The 27,704-nt window shown below is 43.2% G+C and overlaps 1 protein-coding gene across 1 annotated transcript in view; it reads right to left on the bottom strand.

The window, feature by feature from the left end:
* SPOCK1 (SPARC (osteonectin), cwcv and kazal like domains proteoglycan 1) overlaps positions 1-27,704 on the bottom strand; it is a 470,120-nt gene that overhangs the window by 18,515 nt on the left and 423,901 nt on the right. The window contains exon 7 of the mRNA XM_008513818.2: positions 3,117-3,233. Within this exon, the coding sequence (XP_008512040.1) occupies positions 3,117-3,233 (117 nt within the window). The remainder of the gene's footprint in view (positions 1-3,116; positions 3,234-27,704) is intronic.

The following is a 27,704-nucleotide window of genomic DNA, read 5'->3' as shown; positions in this document are numbered from 1 at the left end:
TTTTATTTTCCCGGAAAAATGATGATAAAAGTTCACCTTTGTGTTACTTAAGGCACTCTGCTATGTTCAATTATCTCACTGAACCCTTGTAACAATCCTGTGAAATGATGCTATATCCTCTCCATTGTCAGATGAAAAGCTCAAGCCTTAAGTTACTTGTGCAAAGTCATCCAATTGTGGAGCTGGGATTCAAACCCAGAAGCCCAGCCCTGAGCCTGCGTTCTCAATCCCTCCTCTCCCGGGGCTGCCTCCGCCTCATGTGATGCATAATCCTCCTGCCCTGAGGACATCCAGTTGGCTGGGGTGCCATAACCGAGTATACGCAGTACAAGGGGAGGTGATCTGATGACTGCAATTTAGGGCCCTGATGAGGTGGACTGCCCACTCCTGGAGTTCCTACCCACATTCTGGTCATTGGGTTTCTATGTCCATCACTAGGAACCCCTGCTTAGTCAGCAGGATACAAGTATAGCGAAGCATGCCCACCCTTTTTAAAGCAGTGTCTTTACAAAAGGGTCTTCACTGTCGAGAAGCCAGTAAAATAAGTACAGCAGCTCCTCCTCTGAGCTCTCACAGAACCTGTGCTTCGCCTCATTGTCAATGCCTGCTAATCAGACTCCAAGCTCCTTGAGGGCAGAGACTGTCCTGTGCCGTTCCATAGCCTCGGCCAGTATGGGCACAAGGTAAGTGCCCAATGAAAAGTATTTCTTGAGAGAGGTTTTCTAGCTACTGCAAAGTTCACTCCTTCAAACATAAAAATCTTTCCATTTTTAAATTTATTTCTTTTGAGATCTTAGAAAACATCCCCTTTTGCAAGAAGAGAGACTATGGGACATAATGCGGCCTCTTCTTTGACTGAAGGTCATGAGTGAACAATCTATGATGATGAGGTCCTCAGGGGTTCCTGAGTAAAGGAAGATGATTTACTCTGACACTAAATGGCCACACACTTTTGTATACGATATTTTATGAAATACACATCAATTTTATAGGATATTAACATTTTAACACATGGGAAAGAAGAGTTTACTGCAGACTGACCACCAAAAAAGAAGTGCCAAGATGGTGGATCAGCAGTCTAAAGGTCAATCCCACCCCACACCCATTTGGAAGGTTCTAGAAAAGAGGCATCTGCCTCTGATGTGGAGGGGGAGGGCGGAACAGAACTTCCCTTCTACGTGGCCCCAAGTATGTGAGACTTCTAGGGTTTCATGTTTCCCTTACAGAACTCTTAGACTGACAAAACGTCTCTCCCTCCTGTGGCTGTGAGGGCTAACCAAGCACCATTCCTTTATGTTCTCTTCACTTCAATTGCTTCAGGACATCAAACCTAAAAGCCTCTTTGGGGACTCACTTTGCCTCTGGCCAAGGGCAGGTCTTTTGCAGGGGCCCCAGCTGCCTGAAGGAGGAGTCTCCCGGGACTGGAGGCTGCAAGGAGCAGCACTTCACACATCAGTCTGCTCTTTGTTGAAAGGCTGTTCAGAAAGCCCTAGGGCCTGGCTGCTCCTGGAGGATTCTGGGGAAAAGTTTCTCTAGATCATCTGTGAATTAATTGTCCACAAACTCCCAAGGAAGCTTCTGGCAGGAACGGAAAGAAATCATCTTCCCCTTTCCCACAGACACAAGCACCAAGAACCACTCTTTGGACACTAAGATTCTTTTGGAAGCAAAAGCTATCTTCCCCTGAAGGTAAAAGGTCCAAACTAGTGAAAGAACTGTTACCTTGATCAATATTCTCTACTAGTATTTCTAGACAGCTATGAACAGCAAAGAATAAGCAAAAATTAAGGACATCATTCTTATTTTTTTGCTGAAGACCAGATGTTGGTTAAACTTTTTTTTTTGGTGAGGAAGATTGTCCCTGAACTAACATCTGTTGCCAATCTTCCTCTTTTTCCTTGAGGAAGATTGTTGCTGAGCTAACATCTGTGCCCATCTTCTTCTACTTTTTGTGGGTGGGATGCCACCACAGCATGGCTTGATGAACGGTGTGTAGGTCTGCACCTGGGATCCAAACTTGTGAACCCCAGGCTGCTGAGCATGCAAAGCCAAGCAATAGTTGTTAAGGTAACTTCTTATCTACTTCATTAAATCCAGGAGCATTACATTAAGAAATCCTACCCAAAGAAGTGTGGGATCAGGGATGGGGTGAAATACTCTGCTTTGAACAACAACAATGTGTTTGTTTTTATATTTTGACAAAGCAATATAAAAATGGCTACATAGAAAAGACTGTGGCAAAACTCCCTATATTTGAACAATTGTGTTGTTGAGTAAGCCATTCTGTGCCCATCGGCCACAGTGTGAAGCCCACCCCCAATGGCCTTTGAGTTAAAGGCAGCAAGGGACTCTATCAAAGTCCAAGTGTGCAGACCCACCCTGACTTTCCTCTCCAGCTCATGAAGAGGCTCTGAGGATGGGCTCTGCCAATTCAGTGAGAGGGGAGGGGATACTCGTCTGCGAGTTTCTAGGGAAACTGGCTAATGTTCACAACAATAAATTATCAAAGATGATTGCCACAGTGTTGCTTATAATAGCTAAACATTAGGAAAACTTCAGTGCTCCAAAATAAAGGTCTAATTATGTAAATTGTGGTATCTATAAATTTGGATTCTATATAGTTATTGCAAAGCAGAATAATACTCAAAAACATAGAAAGATACTCAGTTTATTGCTAAATGATAAAATAAGGTCATAAAACAGTCTGAAAAGGTGTGTGTATATTATATACACACAGACACATTTTTTTCTATTTGGCAAGGAAAAAATTTGAAGTATATGCCACAACACGCTTATAGTGTTGTTAAAATGGTGGAGTTATAGGTATTTTGTATTTTTATAGATACTTAGTATATTTTTCAAAACGTTTATACTAAACATATGATAATTTTGCAACCAGACTTTAAAAAATATAAGTTGTCATATTTTCTTGCTTCTAAAGCATTTCCCCCTCCTCTATTTTTTAATATTTCTGAAACTGGGACATATTTTAAGTGAATGTGTACATTTAACACAGTGTTTCTTTGATCACCCCAAAATGCTATCATTAAATCGATGTCTAATAACTGAGGAAATGTGGTACTTGAAATAAATTAGCAAGAGTGAAGTGGTCTTACTGCCTTGAGCTGTGTCGGAGCTGGTGGGTTTGATGACCCTGTTTGCGTCCTCATGAAGGGCTCCAAACCAGTCTTTCAGCCGGGAAGCGAGGTTCCTCAACTCCTTGTCTGTGCAGGCTGGAGACAAGCAAAGGGAAGGAATGATGAGTCCGTGGGCTTTCTCCTCCTGTTAGCTCTCTGCCCTCAACAAAGCCTTGCTCAAAACAAACCTGCCTCTTCAACCACGATATAACTGCTTACCTCTACTTTGGAAACACCCCAAAGATGCTGCTATCACAGGTACAAAGTAGACAAAGAGCCTAGACTCCCAGGGCAAGCAGCATTGTTCAGAACTGAATTCGGACTGCCTCTGAACTGTGAAAGCAAGCTGTAATGGTCTCACAGCTGTGCACCAGCCTCTGAAGACCGTCACGGCTTCCTCTTGCTAACCTGATCAAACTTGCTCTTGCAGTTTGCCAGAGAATATCACATTTTCTACTAAACACATGCCAAGAGATTAACACTCAGGAATAGCTAATGCTATTAGGGAGAGGCTGCCCGGGACACCAAAGATCCAGTAATAGCAGACTCTCAATTTGGTTTTAGCCCAAGGTTTGGATTCGTGGCTATGGCTTATTTGCTGGCCTTTGGCTAGACCGACTTGACTTTCCCCCACAGACGGATGCCTTCTCCGTGGAACGGTCCTTGCTGTTTTCTATCCAGCTCATCTTTTAGGGTATGACAGAGTAATTGGGGCCAAGAAATACTCCTTCCAAGAACAAGAAAAACATCCAGACGGATGGATGGGTAGGTGGGTGCAGGCTATGTGAAGTTCTCGTAGAGTGCTGAGGTAAGACTTGAGGGGAGAAATCCCCAAAGGAGGGGCAGTGGTGCAGAGAAGGGAGCTGACTTTCCCTAGCTCCCTGATTTTACCTTAATTCTGGGTACCGGGAATCCTGACAAAGAGCCCAGGCAGTGGGCCACTACTAAGAGGCAGAAAAACAATGAATTTAGTGGCCTTTCACATCTGGGGGACAGAAGTTAGAGACCTGAGGGGCCAAAATCCCAATAAGGAGAGACACAGAAGTGAGCCCCACAATGGTCACTTTCTCCAAATTCTAAAGCTATAGGAGGCAGGCTGCGAAGAAGCCAAGCAAAACAGTGTTTCAACGCAGAGCCCCGTGCTGCCTGTCTCGCGGCACTGATGGGACATAGATTAAGGCTGGAATGTACCAGTGCAGAGAGACCCCAGTGTGTACTGCAGGCTCTCGGTTGGAAGGCATGGGGCTGCTGATGAGTGGACAGTCTTGCCAAAACTCCCATCCAGCCTCCACCAGTGCAGGCTCTCGCTGAATCGCAGTGATCAGCGCCCATCTGCCTCACAAAGGGCAGGCTGAATCCTCTCCTGAAGAAAATAATATCATCCAGAGCCTCTCCTCATTTTTACAATCCAGGTCTGCTTTCAGAAAAACCCCTTTTCCCTTTGCCTGGGGCTTGGGGCTTGATGCAGAATAGAACCAAATTCCCAGACCTCAGGCAGGAAGGTCTCGTTTGAGGGGAGGTGAGCAGATCGCAGCTGGGTCTACATACTCTCATTTATAAGTGTTGCCTTCATTCCAGCCAGAATCCAGATCTAAAGCCTGCAAAGCATGGAATGTTTGGTTATTGTCTACACCCAAGTTGTTAATGACCTCAAGACACTACCTTGCTTTAAACAGCCACAACACAACTGTATATACACCAGCCAGGAAATGGCACTGAGAACTGGCTTGACAGGCAGCAGGTACATCAGCTCTGGGGTCCTACTTCCTGGGCTTCAGCCCAGCTTTACCACTTACTGGCTGCGTGACTCAGACCAGTCACTTAACCTCTCAGCACCTCCGTTTCCTCATCTGTAGACTCAGGATATCATCATGCAACTATAAATTAGGTAAGGTGTGTAAAGTGCTTAGCAAAGCACAGGGTACACAGTAATTACTCAGCAGGTGTCAGCTATGATTCTATTACCACTATCTTACTACCACTATTACTATTATCTTTATTTTTAAATTGAAGAGGGATAGGTAAGCTTAAAGCAAACATCACAACATTTAGAAAACCAGTAAGAGAGATGCATCTAAACAAAACAGGCTTTGGCCATGTAGGAAACAGGTGAAAAGGGATACTTGTGCTATCCAATACAGTTGCTATTAGCCATAGATGGCTATTTACATTTAAATTAATTAAAATTAAATAAAAGTTAAAATTTCATTCCTCAGTTGCACCCACCCTGCTCCAAGTGCTCAATTTTCACATGTGGCTAGTGACTCCATATGGGAGAGCACAGAGACAGAATATTTCCATCATAGCAGGCAGCTGGACTGGACAGCACCGGATGAAGTTAGCTATCCCTTTGGGATTTCCAACTCTTTGGAGGTTCACCATAAAATCGTGACATCCAAGGCTGTCCCTCCACTCCTTCCCCTCAGTCTGTAAAGATGGACTGAGGAAGAAGGTCCCAAATATGCTCAAGCCAGGAACCAGCACCTCATGCACAGATAGCAGGGGAAGGAGCTGTTGCTGATGTCTGTGACTCACGGCTTTGCCCAGGTACGGAGACTGGGCCTCAGGAGCAGGCCCACAATAACACGCTTATTGGCCCCAACTCAGAGCCTCTTGGGACAGAGCACTCACTTTTCTGATTTCCAGATGTTGCACAGCTCTAAACAGAGGATGTGGTCTGTATTCCTGAGGGGGATGGGGTGTGGACTCTATTGTCAATCTCGCATTTGAAAATGGAAAATTAATAGCATCTATTTCTTCTTGATTGCCATGCACACCATCTATTCTAAATGTTCTCTGAGCAGAGAAAATTGCCAAGTCAACTTGCAAAGGAAATGAATCTGCATCTCACAGTGCAGGATAAATTAGTCAGTCATGTTTAACTAAACCCCGACAGCTGTGCAGGTAATGTGTATCTTTCGAAGATGGCTGAGTTTCCCACAGGCTTCCTAAAGCATACAGCCTGTGGATGGCTGATGGAATCGGGCACTGGAATCTTGAAACAGTGACTGTCACTCAGGGATAATCCACAAGCAGGATGCCACTGGCTTGGGTAGAGAGATCAGAAAGCCAAAATGCAGATAGGAGGCATGAGATTACTGGGCCCTGTTCACTCATGGTGTCCTCAACTGAATGGTTCCCACGAGGAGAAAGTCAGGTACAGTCTGCCTGGAGCTAGATACGTCCCAGAGAAAAAATAATCAAAGCCGACAGCCTGCAGAGAGCTATTTATTCAGATTTAGTATTCTAGTCAAGAACAGACTGGCAATGGGAAAAAAATGCTTGCCTTTTAAGATCCCTAACACAGTCCCTGATAAAGGTATGAACTGAGGATTAGTGCTTTCAGAAATGGGGGACCCAAAGAGTACATCCCACATACTCAGTTCCTTCCTGGGGAAGAGTAATTTCTGTGTGGAGAAAACTATAACAGCATATCCACCTGCCATTTTCACACTCTGCCCTGAGGTGGACCACTCCTTGTGATTTCTAGAGAGAGGGGTCTCTCCACTCCTCCTGGTGAAAGAAGCAGGTTATTCGGGCCACCGGCATCAGACTCTTCAGAGGAAAAGATGGTGCTATCTTGAGAGAGGATTTGGGTCACTTGTGAAGGCTCAGACCTCATCCCTTTGGCCACTACATTCCCTTCCTGAGTGAATGAATTCGTGCCAGACCTCTTTGTTTCCCATTTTCCATTCTATTTCCTCCTGCCCTCTACTCTAGCTTCAGCTCACTTTTAATTGCTCCCATCCTCCCAATGGTCTCTGCCCAGCATCCTAGTCCTCAGTGCTTCCATATTTGCCTCTTATTTCTACAGGTCACTCCCCATCCTTCCTACATGACCTCAGTCTGCTCCAACATGGCTGGTGTGTTGGCAGCATTTCTGAGATCCACTGATCCCCATTCTCTGCCTGCTCCTATAATCAGAAAATGGTACTACCAGGCACACATATCCTCAGGGCAAACTCTGGGAATTGTCCTGGATTCCTACAAAAAGTTCCCTGCTTCTTTCTACCTCCACTGCCTTTATTCCCAGCCATGTTACCACCATTACTTCCCACCAAGATGACTGCAATAGGCTCCTAATTGGTCTCCCACCTTGCTCCCCACATTCTCTTCTCCATCCAGCAGCCAAAGCGATCTTTCTAAAATGGACATTTGATCAAGTCACTTTCCAGCTTAGCTACTTCAGAGGCTCCCAATAACTCTTCAGGCAAGTCTAGACTCCATAATGTGATCTGTGGGATCTGATGGCGGTGGCCCATGCCACCTTTGGAATTTATTCTTTCCTCCTTGGCCTCCATGCTCCGCCCCTCCCATCCTTCCAACACACTGTTCCTCCTGGAGCATACCTCTTCTCTTTGTCTTGCAAATGTCAATTTCACCACCAGCTCTCTGCTATAAATGTGTTCCCTCTTAGAGGACTTCCCTAACCCTCAAACTACAGGAGTTTTCCTTCTCATATGCTTCCAGTTTCTTGCTCATTGGATGGCATTCATCACACCTGTAACTTCACGCTCAGTGTCCATCTCCCTGTCTAGATCTTAGCAAGAGAAAACGTGCCCCGAGTCTGGCTCAGCATCTTACACAGTTGGTTCCTGGCATGAAGAATGCTCTCAACTCATCCTTATGAACTGAGTATAATACCTCTCATTGCCTTTTGTAAACTTTAATTTGTCCATCTGCAAAATGGCATAATAAAACTTAGCTCATAGCATCATTGTATGGAATAAGAAAATATTAGTAAACATAGCTCACAGCTACTGGCATATAGCAGGGACTCAAATTTATGTTCCCCTTTCTATATCCCAACTGTCTGCATAATATGTTAGAATTTTATTTTGATGCTTTTTATTTTTTTAAGCCTGAGGAAATGCTTGTGATATAAAGAATAACATCTCTCCTTCATTTATTTTGTAGGTGGGCCAGAAGTCCAAGAGATTCAGGTTGCAGGATATGTCTGCCTTCTCCCAGGTGGAGAAGCTCATGACGGGAGGGGTTGGTCTGATCTCCCCACACCTGTATTTTCAGCACTCGCCATAAGGATGGATACACAGCAGTCGTTCAAAATAAATGTATTGGAAGAAAGCATGAATGAACCAACACACTGGTTACAAACTCCCAAAGTCAAAGAGCTATCAAGTGGCAGAGAGGGTCAGGATCCAGGCTGTTATCTTGCTGGCTGGTCCCTGGGTGCTGGACTGGCTTCTTAGATAGACCGGGCTTGTGGGCAGCCAGTACTAACTGAGGCAATTAATATACTTGGTCCATACTTGGGGTTCAAAAAAATCACAACATCAGGCCCTCACATGTAAAGGAAGCTCTGCCAATGATGTAGGCACGGCAGCTGACTGAGTATTAGATTACAGACGGCAGGAGGGAGCATGTCAGGCTCCTGCCTTCATTAGCTTTCGTGTCAGAACAGTGGTCCTTCGGAAGGAGTGCATACAGCCTGCTCCTTCCTGTTTTGCTCCCAGAAGCATGTGTCACATGCGCAGCCACAGGGGCTTCATTAGAGAATAGTGTAGTGCCATTGCACATTACTCCAAAATGTGCAAAAAGACAGCTCCCTCCCCCAGGAAAGCAGAGCGCTCAGGCAGAGAAGGGCCCAGGTAATTTGGTGTTCTCCAAGCGGACTTTTCCTCTCTGGAAAATATGAACAAAATGCATAAGTGTAAATAAGGCACATGGCAGCCTCCATGGAAGGCCTAAAGCCCGGGGAAGAAACTGTGATCGCTTTTTCTACCTGGGTACCCTCTCCCCGCTCCACACAAGGCATGGAGCTTTAACGGGCTGTAAGCTACACTGGGTTTGAACGCAGACAGTATGTAAACGAAGCCGGGAGTATGTGATGAGTAGTGACCCAGCCGATGGGAGGAAGAAGGATGCGCTGTTGCCAACACTACAGGGCAGAAGAGCTGTCACAGGGTTACTGCAGCCCTGGCGGGGTTATGAGAGAGGAAGGGGGTGCTCTCACTTTAAGTCTTTGCTCTTGGGGAAGTTAGAGAGCCGGGTTACAGGCATTAGAGGGAGAGGGAGGTTTGCTTCTTAACTGAATGAGTGTCTGTAGCCTGGCTCTGGCCACCCCCAGGACGCCCTCACCCCATCTTCCCTGTTTCCTCTGTCTTTCTTCAGACAAAGCCAAGGGCTAGTCAAGAGCTAGTGAGGAAGGTTCAAACAGGTAATGATTTTAGAAGGAGAGAGACAGGAGCTAGGAAATCCGAGCCACTTTGAAAACCGCTCCCAAGAGTAATAACTGGCGTTCCAAGCTGGTTTCAGCTTATTGATGACTTGGGGCTGAACGACACTCAAGAAGCCCTCTTGGAGGATTAGACAGAAAAGGGCAAGGCAAGGAAACAATCAGAGGAATGAAATTATTTAGGAGATGATATAAAAAGTGGAGGTGAGGACAGAGTACATAAATTCTTTATTCAAAGCTTCAGTGTTAATAGCTAATAGAGTGAGACAGAGCGAGAGTATGTATGTATGTGTGTGTGTCTGTGTGTGAAAAATCATAATGGAAGTCACATTTGAACACCCAGCTGGGGATGTTTGAAAATGGCAAATCTGACACACAAGCATCATAGGATATCTGTTAGCCTCTGCTAGGGAACCAATTACTTACGTACTCTTGTAACTCCTGAAGTCTTTCAACCAAAGACCAAAGGAGAAAAGTACCTTACGTGCCATGGGACCAACCGCCCTCTCCCACCCTGGCCTCACCAGTGCTCAGCTCAGGGCTCAGCAGAAGCTAATATGAAAACACTCAGAATGTAATTTAAGTCTCAGTGCCTCCCAAGGTAATTAAAGAGTTGGGCCAAACTGGAGTTCTCTCTGGAGCAGGCCAGCAAGCCTCTCAGAAATGAAGACCTGGTGCTGGTCCTTTCAAACTAATCTCCTTCAGCCCTCCTAGGTGCTGTTGTGCATAATTACTTAATCAGAGCAGCACTGATCAATGCACTCAGAGTGTTTGCAATTAGCATCTCCTGTAAGAGGTCCAGCCGAGCCTTCTTCAGGGCAGAGATTAGACGCTGGAGAGAGCCTGGATTGGAGCACACACAAGGATGCCTTCCTGAGCCACCTCTCCCAGCCTCTTCCTTCTGGCAGCAGCCTTCAGGCACATGTAAGCTCCTCTTCCCAACAGGGACTGGGCCCCTCGTGCCAGTTGACTATCCAGCACACAGCAAGCGCCCCAGTGTTGCAGATGTGTGCAGGAACACAGAGGAGGGGTTGCTGTACTCCACAGGCACTTGAAAGAAAAGGAGAATGAGCAAGGCTATGAGTCCCTTGTGAACATGGGCTCTAATAAACTGGAACCCAAGTAATGAGGGTCGATTTCACTTAGCACAGTTTTAGGAGCAGCAAGCAGAGTCATTCTGCTATAAAAGAATCCTAGGGTGGCAGGAGAGAAGAACTAGTCTCTGGAGAAAGAGCTGGGCTCAGATGCTAGCTCTGCCATCCTACCTGAGACTGGACAAGTGACTTTTCTGATCTTCAGTTTTCTCATCTGCAGAACGAAGGTGCTAACAGAACTAGCTCACAGCATTATGGGGAGGATTGGACTGGAATGTACTTCAGAGTTCAGTACTCAGTAACTAGTGGCTGGTAATATTTTTGTTTGTGGACACAGGCAGCATAGTGATCCACCAAATGGAAATATATGGGAATCAAGATCATGTATATGGATTTTCACATGAAATGACTGCCTGAAGCATTCCAGCAAGATACGATTCTCCTCTTGTTTTTCAAAGGTTAGGCGACATCTCCAAGGTCCTACAAATGGTAAATGGTAAAACTGAGATTCAAACCCAGGTCTCCTAACATGATGCTCACTGCTCTGCTCACCCCCCACACCCCAGGTGCTCGCACCTGCGCTCCCACCCAGTCCACACACCATAGCCTCTTCTACGAGAGAAAGATCACGCACTTGGGTGTGGGAGTCAGAGCCACACTCCCTCCCCTGAACACAAACAGGAGGTCAGCGTACGAGTAGGAGTTCAGGCTTCAGGGTCTGTCAACCCTGGGTTTGAACACCAGCTCCCCATGTACAACTTGTTCTTCACTGAGTCACCGCTTCTGTCTAAGCCTTTCTTTTTTTATCTGTAAAATGGGGAGAAGGACAGTTGTGGTGAGGACTCATTAAGCTTTCAAAACCAGCAGGCAGCCGCCACCATCTTCCCTTCTGAGGAGCTTCAGGAGTGGGCAGCACTTAATCCTGAGAGGCTGACAGATAAGCTCCCAGCCATAAGCAGTTTTAGTGACAGAAAACACAATTGGGGCTTCCCCAGGGGATTTTAAAGCATATACAAGGTGAATTCCCACTTCTAATTGGAGATCATCTCACAGATTGGAGCCGGGTTACACCTGCTCCAATTAAATTGTGTTATTAGATCTAAGTCCAGTTTTTACTTTTCAGTACCTAAAACATCAATATATATGCATGTTCTCTAATCCTTAGAGAACACATCATTTTATGTAAAAACAGGCAAAAGCAAAGGAATTAGGTCCCCATTATTCAGGAGCTTGCTAATAAAGTCCTTCTTAAAAAGCAATCTTTGAAAGAGCTTAAAATACTGACATTAAACTTGGAGGAAGATGAGTTAAGCTAATTAATGGTACAACCTACAAGCTAAGAAGGATAAATTTCCCTATTAAACCCATTAAGACTATTTTTAGTAACCTGATTTGAGGATACTTTCACATTTCCCTTGATTCTAATAATAATCCTTCATCTGGAAAAAGAAATACATTTAGAACTTGCACAACATTTGTAAATGCGCATTAGTGCAGTAACACTTTTCCCCCTGAATAATCTAGAGCAGGGAGGTTAGCTAGATGAAATAAACTTTTAAAGTTTCTGATAAAATCCACAGCCTTTTTCACACCCCAGGGTAAAAAAGAAAACTATTGAATATGTAAAATATTGGTTAGAAATGCCAACTCTGGCTTTAGATGTCTCTCAGGCAGTGGGTATGCATTTCCCTGTGTGAACCCTGGAATAGATCAGCAGTACTGTAGAAAACAGCATCATAACTAGCAATTTTACTGAAGGATCTCATGGCCAACCAGACCTCATAGGCCCTCAAATAATAAAGACTAAGCTGGAGAAATGGCAACTGCTGTTTGTTCTCGCCTAAAGTCAGCAATGGCAGGTACTTCAGGACCAGGTATGGGAACAGGCTCAACCCAAGAGTGCCAGGGATGGGCAGAGCCCTGGGAAAAGGGCTGGGTTAGTGATGGTCGAGCCCAGTGGGTCATCCCACTGTAGAGAGGCAGACCAAGTGTCTACAGGTCACCTTGCATTTTGTCCATCTAGGAGCTCAAGTGGTTAATGACAGTCAGGAAAGGCTCCCAGGAGGAGGCAAGAATTGAGCTGAGGCTGGTGTGCAGGGAGGACTTCAAAAGGAGAAGACATTCCAGGCAGGTCTTAGAAATAATGAGGAAGCCAATTTGAATGAAGCCACTATTTGATTTTTAAAGTTGATTTATACTTAAGATTAGTTCTGCTCAAATTAAACACAGCAAGTTCAGCATGATTAAATCTAAGTCATAAATGTATATTAAAATCAAACATACATAAAAAGACATATACATATACACACATTATCTTCTATATATCTATTTAAAGATATTCCAATATATTACTTGTTATATATGCATATATACATTCCAAGGACCATCTTCTGACCAGGTAGCAGGTCTAGTACACAAGTCTATATCTGCAAGAGGTTTTAGGGACAGAATACATTTTTAGGGTACATATAAGAGGAATCTCCATTCCTAATTACCAATTTGTGTCCAGTTTAATCTGCTCAAATTCAACATCCACATCTGGGCATTATTAAACATAATTTAAGTTTCTATGTTTTCAATATCTAAAGCACCAATACATGCATGTATGTTTTTACCCTTAATCATGAAATAAACTACATTGTTATTTAATGGGGCAGGAAGCCACATAGATTGGCGGACCACTATGAATGCCAAGCTTGGGACTTGAGATCTGATCCTGATGGCCTCAGAAGTACATGGAACCTGGATTGCCTCTTTTATTTGGGGGTGGGAGGAGGACGTGGACACACTTTCATTCACAGATTAGGTGGTGGACCAGGAGTAGATTTAGGCCAAATGCAGAGAACCATGAGCTCCTCCCCATCACTCCTCCCTCTCCTGGTCCAGAGTAGATGGTGACATGGATATACGGACTAACTGGAAAGATGGAAGCACCACACCCTTCTTGTGACAAAGTCCAGTAGTACCTCCAGGGGTGCTGGAGTCTAGGGTAAGAGGGTAGAGGTTGGAGCTGGAATTGAAAACTCCCAATTAGAACTGAGGCCAGACAAGAATGGTCTTGGAGATGCCTGGACCACATGCAGCCAGGCATCTTCACTTTCATGCTTCCAGTGGACAAACTGGTGAAAGATTAGGATAAATAACAAGATCTAAGGAAGAACTGTCTCCTGAAACCGTAAAGGTGTCTTAAGCTCTTCCAAATCCTGCGAGTTTCAGGGTTTGAGTCACCATTCTTCTCACCTTTCAGGTCAGACAGCTCACTCTAAATTTGTCTCCAGCTTGGAAGCCTTAGGGACTGACTGGGTATAGTGACTTGGCATGAAAAGCAGATGGCATCCTGAGCCTCAAGGGACCTCCTCGGGGCTCAGAAAGGACCTTGTGAATGGCACAAAGATGAAATGTTAGTTATTCTTATTCCTATTTCAAGTAATACTACTATATCTGATCAAAATTGTCTATGTAGACGTCTAGTGTCTAACAAGGCAGCATGACATAGCTAGCAATTCCCTCTTCCCCTCCTAAATATCATATATAATCATTAACGTAAACAGAAAAAAATTATAAATCCCATTTTCAGTAAAACTAGAAGAGCAATATAATCCCCACCTTTGAACAATATAGCAGGAGCCACCCAGAAGGAAGTAAAATGTCCAGGTGGGCCAATAAAAAAAATGAAAACTATGTTTCTGATAGGCAAATGGCTCCTCCTGAAGTGATAGACCAGCATTTTCTGTTCATCACAAGCTAAGGATCTGGAGGAAGGGGCAGGATACAGATCAAGCAGAAGATGCACAGGAAGATAAACCAACAAGAAAAGAAAAAACAAGTGAAGCAGCCCTAGGGCAGCAGGTCTCAGAAAATGCCCACAAAATTCTTCCTCCTGTTGTCAAGAGGCTCACTCCAAAGTGCAACTTGGGTGTGGCCTGAGAACTGGAGACAGGGTAAGCACAGCTGATGAAACCCTCTTGGGCCTGATGTGTTTCATAAAACAGAAAAGACAGGGGCTGGCCCTGTGGCCAAGTGGTTAAGTTCACGCTCTGCTTTGGTGGCCCACGGTTTCACTGATGCAGATGCTGGACATGGACCTAGCACCGCTCATCAGGCCATGCTGAGGTGGCATCCCACATAGCACAACTAGAAGGACCTACAACGAGAATATACAACTATATACTGGGGAGCTTTGGGGAGAAAACAAAACAAAACAAAACAGAAAAGACAGACAGGATAGGGCAGCCATTTTAGCAGGAAGCCATCTGTCACTGCGACTCACTGACGCAGAGTGCTTCTGGACTGTGAAGTCTACAAGGATAGATGGGTTCCTCCCCTTCCATCCACAGGACTCTCTTTTGAAAAGGTAGGTTAGTAAAGCCTAACTTATGCCAATAATAGTTTTATTTAAGATGCTGGCATATATATATATATATATATATATATATATAGGAAAAATTGTGGAAAAGAGCGTCAAAACTTACCAAAAAACATTCAGGAGAAAAATGGAAAACGTGAAAATGTGGACCAAGGATAACAGCAATGAATTAAAATGAAACAATCACCTTTATGAAGAAAGATAATAAAACAGTATACGAGAACAGAGAAGAGATGAAGAGACAATAGAGATGGCATATGAGCATTTAGATCTTAGGAAAGAAGTAGAAAGAAAAACCAAAATCATCATAAAAATGAGGCCAAATTAGAAGAAGCACAAAGGAAAACAGACACTGGAAAACTCAGTAAGAGAGAAAGATGCCAGAAATGAGAAGAGTGAACAACATGAAAAGGAAATAAAGAAGGAATTGTAAACGATTAGAGAGTAAATGACAGCTATAGAGAAGGGATAAAGGAGTTCCTACATGTGCATCACTGATGCCTCTGAAGAAACAAAAGAAAACAATGGAACAGGACTTATTTAAAACACAATTTGTTAAACCATTCCTGACATAAAATAAGAGTTGAATCTACACCTTGAAAAGACACAGACTAAGCCAGGTAAAATTGACCTGGAATGATCAATACTAATATCTATCCCACTGAAGTGACTGGATTTTAAAACTAAAGAAATACTGACACAGTAGCAGCAAAGATATCCAAGTAACTCATGAGAGAAAAAAGAAATAAGGTTTCCCTCAGATTTCAGAACAGCAATATTCAAAGCCAGAGTCCAGTAGAACAATATCTCTAAGATAGTCAAGAAAAGAAAGTTGAACCAATGCTTTCATAATCACCCAAGCTACCTGCCAAGAACAAATACTACAGAAAACCAGCTTCGAACATGCAGTTACCTGGGGAACATTGTTCCCATGAGCCCTGCAGAGGAGCTCCTGGAGCACTCATTGCAGCCAGCGGTGGCGATGACTGGGGAAGTGCATTCATTCACGAATGAACAAAGGCGGAGACTACGGTGACAGATAAGAATGCAAATGCTACATGTCCCAACAATGGAGAAATGATACAACTACCAAGACAAAAAAACAGAAAACAGGAGGAGGGAAGAAGATGCAAAGTAGGGCAAGTTTTGCTGATGGCCTCATAGGTAGTAGTTTGGGGGTCAGATAAAAGCATCAAAAGATGACAAATCAAATAACAGAAGAATATTTTATAGAACAAAGGGAAATGCTAAGAGGATAATTATATCAACTACGATCCAGTGATAGAAAAAAGGGAGTGGAAGTGGGAAAAGGGAAAGGAAAGAGGAAGAATCATATTAATTTTTATCAGTGTTTAAAGTGATAGCATCTCTGCATATCAACAGAACTATATACCTACATGTCCTCTCACGCACAATGAAAACAGAACACACAGTGGAAGAAAAACATAAAGAAAAACAGAACAAAAAATAGCAGAGCTGATAGGACCAAACATAATTTTTTACATCAATTAGTCTAAATGGGTTAAAATTCACCTTTTAAAAGAATAAGATTTTATTTTCAGACTGAGTCACAGAAAAACCTAACTCCATATGGATTACAAAAGACATAACAAGGGCAAAATGATTCAGAAAGGTTGCTAGATGTTTTGACTCCAAAATTCTAATTTGGGACTATAACCTACAAGCACGCACATACATGCATTGGAAGCAGCATATATAAGCCTATCCATTACAACATTGTTTGAAATAGCCAAAGGCTGGAAATAATTCAAATGTCCATGGTTAAATCAATTACAGTACATCTACCCAATGGAAAAATATACAGCTATTTGTATGATATGCAAGAATCCCCAAGATAATATTAAAAGAAGCAAAACGCAGAACAGTGTGTATCATATATTGCTATCCGTGTTAAGGGGGGAAAAGAAGAATCTGTATTTGGGTTTACTTCTATATGCATCAAGAACCTCCTCAAGGATATACAGAAAACTAATATTGGCTTCTGTTTTGCAGGGAGGTGGGAGCTAGACAGATGATATCAGGAATAGGAGGGAGAATTTCTGTATTCCTTTCAATACTTTTTGGGTGTGATGTGGATGCATACCTTCAAAAAATTAAAGTCTGTTTCCTTGTCTGTCACCCCCACTCAACTATGTGCTCTCTGAATGCAGGGATCCTGTGTCCCACCCACTCAGTTGTCTCCTCAGCACTGAGCTCAAGGCCTGAAACAACACAGGTGGTCCACTGAGGTTTGTTGAATGAATGAACAAATGCAGAGCAGGGCAATAGCCCTGAGGTGGGAAAAAGCTCCAGTGATATGACCCCAAGAGACTTGTTAGCTGTGTAACTCAAGACAGTTTGCACCAATCCATCAATTCTAATGCCACATGCTAACATTTTTCTTTTTAACCCAAAGGGGAAAAATAATCCCTAAACGTGGATTTTTTAATCAACACAATCTGTGTGCTGTTCCCCATCCTGCCCTGTGACCTTGGGCAGGTCTAAATTCAATTCCAGCACTCCCTGAGTCAGACACTCTGGGGGATGCAGAGATGATTAAGACATGGCCCTTGCCTGATGCTCAGTCTCCCTCTGCTCATTTGTAAAAGGAGAACGTCTTCTCTCCACCGAGTTGGTGGAATTTTAACGATGAAGACCTGAGCCGCTTTCTCTCCTGGAACGGTCCTTTCTGGAGAACCAAGGCTCAGTTCAAATGCGTGTTCATCTGTGGAATCCTCTCATTACCTGCTAGGAAGATTCCACACCCTCCCCGCCCTGGGGGTGTCCCCAGGGTCCTTTACCTGCAGTTCTGCTTCTCTGTGCTACGTCACAACCTATGGTCCCTTCTGGGTGCTGTGAGCCGACGCCCCAAGGATTCTGCAACAGTCACATCTGAACTTACCTCCGTTCCTGGCAGAGGATCTGGTTAGAAGTAGGCATTGATACATGTTTGTAGAAGGTACAGAGAAAATAATATGAAAACTCTGAGCTGAGAGAAAACACTGCTCCCCTCACTATAAAAGTCCCAAGAATAAACATGAGGAGTGGTCAAATAGGAAAGCGGCCAGCATGTGCCTTTGAGGGTGAGGGGAGAGTTACAACCATCACCAAGACAAACAATTCTAGCCGAAAGAAGACTGGACGGGGGTGGGGAAGAGGCAGGGAGAAATACATGCGTGCCCAGCTCTGTGATGCTCACTATATACAGAGACACACACTGTCTCATGAAACTCAGATGATGCTATCATCACCCCTTCATGTTGGAGAACACCAATGCCCAGACACATTAGGGATCTTGCCCATTCTCACCTCCACTCCCCTCAGCACACGTGTAAAGGCCAGAGCTGGCGTCTGAACCCAAGACCAACTGATTCAAGCCCATGCTGTTCACTCCACCCATGCTGACTGCCTCATGGGCACGATGGCCTCATTCTTCTACCACAGGTATCACGCTGATGCCCCCGGTCCAAGGAAAGGAATTACGAGAAAGCCTGGCAGACCTGACTGCAGGGTTCCATAGGCTGAAATCAGTCCCACAGGCTTACAGATTGGTGCTAACCTGCCTGCTAAGACCTCAGACCTCAGCCAGCCTGGCAGCAGCCGGGGCCCCTGGGATCTCATTTTTGTGTTTCTTTGAATATTGCAATTGAGGGATGCTAGAACGATTCCACACACCTGGCTGGTTTCAGCAGTGGCTCCTCATTCCTGTCTGGATAGTTACCACTAAGTAATTCAGTTTATCTGTGTCTCCGTGAGCTTATTTGGAAATCATGGAGCGCTGCTTACAGAAAATTAACCTTCGTTTTCTTTAAGCATTCAGCCAATAGTGCCAGGAGGAGATGATGATTGGAAGGTAACCGGTTTATGCATATGTAAACATGATGCATTTAGCAAATTATGTAGACTTCACACTTCAGAGCATTGAAGAAAACAAAGGTACCTTCCAAAGAAACTTGAGTGCAACAGAGTCATTCTGAAACAAATACAGAATTGTTGGTTTGTAAGAATAGTTACACTCAGATATGAATGGAAAATAATGGTTTACAACGTGGAGCATGAGGTGGGCATAAGCAGAATTGGAACAGGTCTAATTTTAAGGAGTGTTAAGGCGTCTCTAAGGACTTCAAAGAATTACAGTCCACAACATGCCTCAAGATTGAATTCATGGTGTGATGAGGTTCCACGTTTCAAACTCAGTTCCACAGGGACTCCTCACACTTCACATAATTTCCCAGCATACGTTTTTCTCTTTGGGCCTAGAGAGAGAATTCTAGGTCTACCTCACACTCAAAAAGCCTTGTGATAGTCTAAGCATCCTTGCAATCTATTCCATACCTTTTCCACCCTCCCCCAAGACCTGTTGCCTCAGTTTCTTCTAATATCTCATCAGCAAGACATTGCACTGAAATGTAATGACAAGTATCACTCCACTAAGGCAACCTTCCAAGCCAGCGTTGTGGACTTTAGGACTCCAGAGTACTGGGCTTGAGGGTTTCCAATCTGCAGACCAAAGGCAAGGTGGTCCATTTGCCTGCAGGCATTGCACCAGGAGCCCACCAACTTGCAGTGCTTGAACGGGCAGCTGTTGACTAGAAGAGACAGGTGGCACCACTGCAGCTCAGCCTGCGTCATATTCGTCAATACTAACCCCAGCAAGTGATAATATGTCCCTAGAGCTGCCATGTGTTATATACCTACTATTGCCAAGAACCATGCTAGCACTTTGCCTTCATAGTTTCATTTAATCCTATGATAAGTCATCAGAGTCATTACTATTATTTCTATCTTACTGATATGGAAGCTGAAGTTTAGGGAGGTTAAGTGACTTTTTTCTGGCTGCCACTGAGTGCTTATTATACGACAGGTGCTATACGCACAAGCATGGGCTCACTGCATCATCGCATCAACTCTCTCTGAGGCAGGAGGTTTCATTAATATCCAACCCCCAGGTTGTGAACCAGAAGGAAGTTACATCACATGTCTAAGGTCAAGCTAATAAATGGTAGAGCTGGGAGTTACATTCTGGTCACAGCGACAGCCACGTCTACCCTGTAGCGTCTTGCATTCTCACCATTTGAAAAGAGGCCCCTATTGCCAGAAAATGAGGAAGAGCCAAGGAAAGGAGCATCTTGGGCACACAGAATTCACGTGGTACCCAATTCTTCACCCATCTCCTCCCTAACTTCCTCCCAAACACACATGCCACATACCACACCACACACACATGATTCCAAGGGAGAAACTTGTAAGTTCTCACAACTCTTTGAGGCACGAACTATTATTATTCCCATTTTATAGCTGTGGAGACTGAGGCTTGGAGAAGTTATGTCAACTACTCAAACTCAGCAAAATATTAAGTAGCAGAGTCGGGATCTGCACCAAGGCTGTCTGACTGTGGCCCTGTACGCTTACCCAGGAGGCCCTATCATACTTAATCTAATAATTAGAGACATGGTATTGATGGCCCAAGAGCTGGTTCTAATTAAGATTCTAGCTCAGGACGAGGAACACACACTGAAAATTATGACCTTTTGTAGATTTTATGTGAGACTTAAGTCAAGTGAGCATGGATAGCTGCAAAGATTTAGCTGTACTGTTACAAACAACCACAATGCTTATAACACCGCAAAAAAAAAGCAAACCTAGAAGCAAATGTCCAATGTTAGGGATTAAATTTTAGTTCACAAATATGTTAGAAAACTGAGAAACCATTAAAAAGTATGACAAAGAAGGATATTATGACATACAAATGTTTATAATATATTAAGTGAAAAAAAGCCAAATACAAAAGGATCTATGGTTTGATCACTTTTGTAATGTGAAATGGGTAGTGTGGACGTGTGGAGTCAGAGAGAGAAAGAGACACAGAGAGGCAGGGACAGAGAGACAGAGATAAAGAGAACAAGAGGGGGAAATATACAACAAAAGGTTGACAGTGGGTCTAGGATGTGGGCGGATCTTCATTGTTACTTTTCGTCTTTTGCCTGTTAACATTTTATAATTCTCTACAATAAACAAATATCCATTATTTTTTGATTTTTGAAAAATTGTTTTTTAGGCCTAAAAACATGTATGTGGGTGAGGGTAAGACAGAAACAGTCCAATGAAGCTCAGAGAAGTTTGCTGGAGACCTGAGTAGCATTTCCCAGAGTCTTAAAGTGCGTGGATATTTCCAGAAAAGAGTTTCCTGGTGAAATTCATTTGGCAAACATTTTCTCTCTCTTTGGTGATTTGCACTGCAGAATCTCATGTTCAAGAGAGTTCATTTAAATTTGCTTAATCTGTAAGTTCCCAAGTTTATATGACCGCAGACACTTTTATGTGTAGGAGTTAATTAATATCTTGCAGCTCTGAGGAACCCAGTTGGGGAAATGTTTGCCTACACATCATTATTTATGCAGCTCTGCAATCCATGCATGGTCCAAATGCCAACCTCTCCCCACCAGGAATTCCCTTTCTCTAATGCCTATGACACTAATGAATGTTTTCCTCTCATAAATACTTTCAGAAGTTAAGGAAAACAAGAAGAAATATTCTTATTCCTCTAGACGTGAAACACCTGGATCTGTAGACATCATCTCAAGTCAACTACTTTGCGATGCATGAAGCATTTATTTTTCAGTGCTGCTGCTGCTAATACAAGTGTTAGATCACTGAGTGATGATATACTGCATTTTGACAGCTTGTTTGGAGCCACATCAGTAAGCCTGAATGCTACTCAGAGGAGGTGAGCAGGCGGCTGAGACGGCAGTGGCCTGATTCGGTGGGCAGCGTGTGGTGGGACAGTGGTGATGCCTCTGATTACATGGGTTCCTTGTTGAACCCAGTTTTCCTTGGCCATGTGGTCCTCAGTGGTGGTGTGGCCTAAAGACATTCAGGTTCACACATAGGACCTGGCTAGTCCATAGTCGGGGTCTCAGGTCATATTGGAAATGTGACCTCAGATGTATTAGTAATTTAGCAAATTACTATTAATTCACAGCTAGTTAAGCCTGTAGTGTCCAGACTGTAAGTGTCCAAGACAGAGGGAGAGGAGAGAGACCCTGTTAGGTCTCTGAGTTCTATCTGGAAAAGGGATTTTCCGTGTCAATATGTCTGAGCTTATCACCCGTAATGGAATATGTATATAGCTAAGACTCATTAATCCAATATTCTATCTCAAGGGATATAAAAATCCTGACAGGAACAAATCCCTAAGGGGGCCAGAATACATCATCTTTTATGTAGTTTGTTTTATGACTCCAACAGAAATCACTCATTTCTCTGAGAGTAGTTATTCTTTATGCAGCGAGGGTCTCGCCAAGAAAGCTTGGCAGGTTAATAAAGGCCAAATTTTGTTTGGAGGTGACTTTTCCAACACGGACTAATCTGATCCCATGAAATTAGGCTGGGGCTGATTAAAAAAGTCTCTTTGGGTAAAAGTGAATTTTGAAAGACTCATTTTTCCATTTTTACCAAGAGGCAGCTTAAGTAGCTGTGGAAAAGAGTTTGTACTGTGGTTATCACATTAGTCTTGGGAAAGAGAAATTGGCCTGCTTTTTAAAGAGCAGAGCAGGGATCCAGAAGCTAGTGTCAGTAACGCTCACGTTCACATTCACATTCACATTCAGGGCGCGTTTCCCCTCCAGAGTCTCCTTTCCCAAAAGAAGGCTGAAGGAGCCTGAGGACCTGCTGGGAAGAACAGGCCACTCCCGAAGAGGTCTTGCTTCTGATACTGTCACCTTCTTGTCAGCTCTCAATGGGAGAGGAAAACAGGTCTGTTGAGCCACATGCACACATGCAAATGTAAGAGATTGCAGAGGGCAGAGTCCCATCCCCCCTCTGCACTCACACACCCACAGGTGACAGATTTGTTCTAAGCCATGTGTGTGGTCTGTGCCTCTGGCGGTGTGGGGGAGAAGGGAGACAGACAATGGGACTGTTTCTTAATGTCACCAGGCCCAGACACTATTTCAAAAAGCCCTGGCACTGGAGGACATCACACTGAGCCTGACAACACAGGGCTTTGAAGGGAATCTAGTCAGGTCCGAGGGTGTGGAGAGAAGGAGAGGACAAAGCATCCACGTCCTGGCCCAAGTTTGGGAATCTGAAGGATGCTCATAGAAATGGCTAGAGTTAGGCAGGCCAATGTCTTTGCTGAAAAGGGAGAGAACCTAGGGCAGATAAGAATCACAGAATCAAGATGTAGTTGCCTCTCTGGAACAAGGCCACTTTGTGTTGCAAAACCAGACCACTAACAAATGCCTGTGCATTCCTGTCTCGGGACCTTTGCAGACATGAGCAATACTCAGAAGATGCTGTGCTCTCCTTGTGAGCTCTGAGATGGTACTCACACGGATACCAGCAAAATAGTATTCCCACCTCACACCCTGTCATGAAGATTAAATGACAGTCATGCAATGCCACAAGCATGAGCACAGTACAGGGTAGGTGCTGAGCAAGTTAGGTATTCCTAGAATACTCACTCTCTGGCTTACTTAGTACTCTTCACAAGTGAAGAGTTGAGTAGACAATACATTCATAAGTTCAAATTCAAATGGTATTTCCAAAATAAGCAGACAGAAATCTGTAGAGAACAGGTTCATACGAAAAAGCAGAACCCAGATTATAAGGACTTGGAAAAATCAGAAAGGTCAACTTAATACCAACTTGTGTCTACCAGCTATAATAGGAAGGAGTTACCTAGTTCTCACATAGATTTGGCCACAGGGATCTGGTATGCTTTTCTAGACTTCAAGGAAAAAGCCAGCTAACCAACCTTAGGGTTAAAAGTTAGGTAAAGGGAAGACTGCTCAGGCACCAAATAAGGCTGCCCAAGACCCAAACCACAAGAGAACACAGCAATCAGAACTACCACTCCAATATGGCCCTACGTAGACAGTATTGTCAGGCTGCCCTGAGGGAGGCCCAAGGAGGGAAACTGAGAATGAGGGCGCCTTAGTTTGAGGTAGAGGCGTGGAACCAATCCTGTGTGCTCAAGCACATCTGGGGTGCTGAGGGCTGTGGCTCTTCCTGCTGACTCTGGCAAGTCCACGAAGCCATAAATCATGCTGTGGCATTGACTGTTTCCCTCCCCTGTTCTTCTAGTGGCACCGCTGACTAGAGGAATGAAGAACTGGGAAGAGAAGAAGCCTCACACCCAGGGGCTCTGAGTTGGCCTCTCATTGGCGCTCTCAAGGCTGCCTGCTGCTTACGTGAAGGCAGGGCCCTCAGCTCCCCGCTGGGGGTGGGGGGGAAGCGTGGGTGAAACAGAGTGAACATGGGCCAGAGGAGTTTCGGTTCTGAGTCTGGCTCCCTACCAGACTACAGGACCTTAGCATTATAGACACTTCTGTCTCTCTTTTGGTGGCACCTTGATCTGGTAGGAGCTTAATATACAGTTGCTACTGACGACCAATTGAAAGAGGCTGAGGCTGCCATTCTTGCTACTTTTCTCAGTCAAATTCCAAGGGAAATGCTTAAATGATTTAAAAAATCACAAAAGAAAACTAAGACCAAATTTTCAGATTATATTATTCCCAACATCTATCCACGTGTGTAAACAAATCAGGTGTAAGGAGCTTCTTGACTCTAACAATTAAAAAAAACAAACACATGATAATATTGCAAGAATCTTTAGAGAGAAACAAGAAACAGAATATATGGCTCTGTAAAAGTAGCAACTCCTTGTCTTAAAGAACATCATAATGGAATTATTCAACCAATGGCATCATTACATTTGTTATTTTAAAAGAAAAATATAGCAAAACGTTAAAGCCTCACCTCACAATACACATCAATGTAAGTTTCACGTGGATTAAAGGATTAAGGTAAAAACAATTAACAGTACCAATTATTAGAAGACGAATAAAGAAAGACTCTGCATATATCAAAGCAACAAAGGAAATAACAAAAGTCTTAATAAAATTGAGTACAAACATGAAAAGTTTATGTTCATTCAAAGACTTGGCACATCCCCACTCTGTGGAAGAAAGACCGTGGACGTCAAGCCGCAACCCCATCAAATTACCATCAGAACAAGCTGAGCCTGAAACCTCTGCAAATTACGACAACTTAAAGGCCCCAAAAGCCTAGAAGGAAACCTCTAGCTTTCACTGCCCCATGTCAGCTTTAGCCTAGAACAGTGATTCTCAGCTGGGGCCAATTTTTGCCCCCAGGGGACATCTGGTAAAATCAGGAGACACTTTTGGTTGTCACAACAGTGACAGTTGTACTGGCATCTAGTAGGGAGAAGCGAGGGATGCTGCTCAACACCCTGCAATGCACAGGACAGCCACACCAAAGAATTATCTGACCCGAAATGTCAATGGCGCCGAGGTTAAGAAACCCGGGCCTGGAAGAGAAAAGGGGGTTACTCTGTGGTATCATGACTGACAGCGTGTGACCACTCCAGTAATTGGAGGAAGAAATAGATATAGGGCCAAATCTTTGGACTACTGGTATCAAGTGGAAAAGTCACTGGGTTAATTTCTACTGTAAGCTGCGTAAATCTGTATCTTGCTGCTGCCTTCATTTCCTCTCACTTTGTCCATTCCCTCTAGTATACCTTAGAGTGGTCATGAATAATCACAACCCTTAGGAAGGTCTAATGATAGCCTTTTAAATATATAGATCAAATGCACGGATCTGTACATCCAGAGAGGAGCAAGTGACGGGACAAATCACCCCACCTGCCATCAGCTACGGACTCTAAAGGAATACTCTCCCTCCTCTCTGTCTCATGTTTCTCTGCAACTTCTTTTAGAGGTCTATTTTATTTACTTTTTCTCTCCTATTTATCCAAATGTATATTAGAATCCTTTGTGAATGTATGTTTTACCTTATTTACAATTATCCCTCTCCCTTTTTTCCAAATTTATACCTGGATTATTTTTTCTCTTTTTGCTGAGGAAGATTAGCCCTGAGCTAACATCTGCGCCAATCTTCCTCTATTTTGGATGTGGGATGTCGCCACAGCATAGCTGACGAGTGGAGAAGGTCTGTGCTTGGGATCCAAACCCACGAACCCAGGCTGCCAAAGTAGAGTGCGTGGAACTTTAACCACTTGGCCACAGGGCTGGCCCCTACCTGAATAATTTTTAAAATGAAAAATTAAAAACAACAAAGTTACTATAAGTGATATTTAAAAGACAATTTGGAAAACACTGAAAAAAGGCAGGGTCAATATCGTTAATATATAAAGAGTTCCTTCAAATCAATAGGAAAACCATTTAAGAATGTAATTGGAAGATTGACAAAGGGTATGAACAAATGCTCTAGTGAAAGAAGAAATACAAATGGCCAATAAATACACACAAAAAAACTATTCAACTTCAGTACTAATCAAAAAAATGGAAATGGAAATAACAAAATGCTGGAGTACACCTATAAAACTGGCAAACATTAAGAGTACAACTGCTGCTCAGACGTTGCTGGGGTGGGAAGTGAGTGTAAATGATCCAATCTTCTTGAAAATCACTTTGATTATAGGTAACTTTTTAATAATGAACTGGTTTACAATAATAATGTAACTGTAATAAATAACTGGTTTCTAATTAAAAAACTATGTTTACTTTTGTGGAAAGTTTATAAAATAGTGAAAAGCATAAACATGAAAATCAGAACCGCCTAGCACTTTAACATCCGAGAAACCAAGAATTTTAACTTTTTGCTCTATTTTCCTCAGTCTTTTCTAAGGGTTCTATATGAGTGTGCGTACTGCACTGTACATACAGTTTGCTATGTTGCTTTTTTCACTTAGTATTGTGTTTGGAGCATGATCCTAGGCCATCACATTACCTTTAAAATCTTGATGATTTCTGATTGTATTATACGTCCTATGGATGTATTTGGATAATAAACCACTCCCCTTCTACTGAACATGGAGGGTTTTCCCTCTTTTTTTTGGTCTGTCATAAGCAATGCTGTGAAGATATCATTTTGCCTTACTGTTTTCTGTATCTTCAATAATTGCTATTTGCCTTGGTCATTCTTAGAATAGTGGGAAAACCAAGCCATTGTGAGACAAAAACTGCCACCCACAGACCTTTATTACTGGAATTTCCCAAGGATACACTTCAGACAGAAGGAAAGTGTCCCTAGACAGAACTTCCAAAGTGCAAAAAGGGATGATGGGCAAAGAAAAAGGCAAATATGTGGGTAAAACTAAACAAACTAACTGTATAAAACAATGATAACATCTTGGAAGCTAAAAGAATGTAGAACTCAAACACATACCAACCACAGCATATACGTTAGAGAGAAAGAATCCAAAGGCTCTTCTCCTTGTGTGGTCTGGAGGAGGACAAAGACACTGATCAAGCTAGGACTCTGATAAGTAAAATATGCATGTCAAAATTTCTGGATTAATCACTAATAGAAAAGAAATAGAGTGACCAGCTTCGAAACTGGTAGATGACAACAAAAAAACAGAAAAAATAACCCAAAAGAAGAAAGAAAAACAGAAAAAGAAATATGGAAAAGGCAAAACAAATAAAAATCAGAAATTTTAATAAGAGAGTGGAACTACCATAAATTTATGTGGGTTGAGTGCTTTAGTTAAGATAAAAACTATAGCATAGAATGACAAACAAAACCCAGCTATTCGCTGTTAACAGACACTAAGAGTAAAAGATAAAGAAAGACTGAATGCAAAAGGTTAAAAAAAAGATATACTAGGCTCGTACCAAGAGAACTGATGTAGCTATATTATCGAAAGTACTGGAATTTTAACACCAGATTTTTTTTTGGCAGGGAAAGATCATCTGTTGCCAATCTTCCTCTTTTTTTTTTCCTTTCCCCAAATCCCCAGTGCATAGTTGTATATCCTAGTTATAAGTCATTCTAGCTCATCTATGTGAGCCACCACCACAGCCTGGCAACTGACAGATGGGTGGTGTGGTTTCACAACTGGGAAATGAACCCAGGCAGCT

This window comes from Equus przewalskii, chromosome 13, assembly GCF_037783145.1.
Source record: "Equus przewalskii isolate Varuska chromosome 13, EquPr2, whole genome shotgun sequence".
Taxonomy (NCBI): domain Eukaryota; kingdom Metazoa; phylum Chordata; class Mammalia; order Perissodactyla; family Equidae; genus Equus; species Equus przewalskii.
This window is presented reverse-complemented; position numbering and strand designations above follow the sequence as displayed.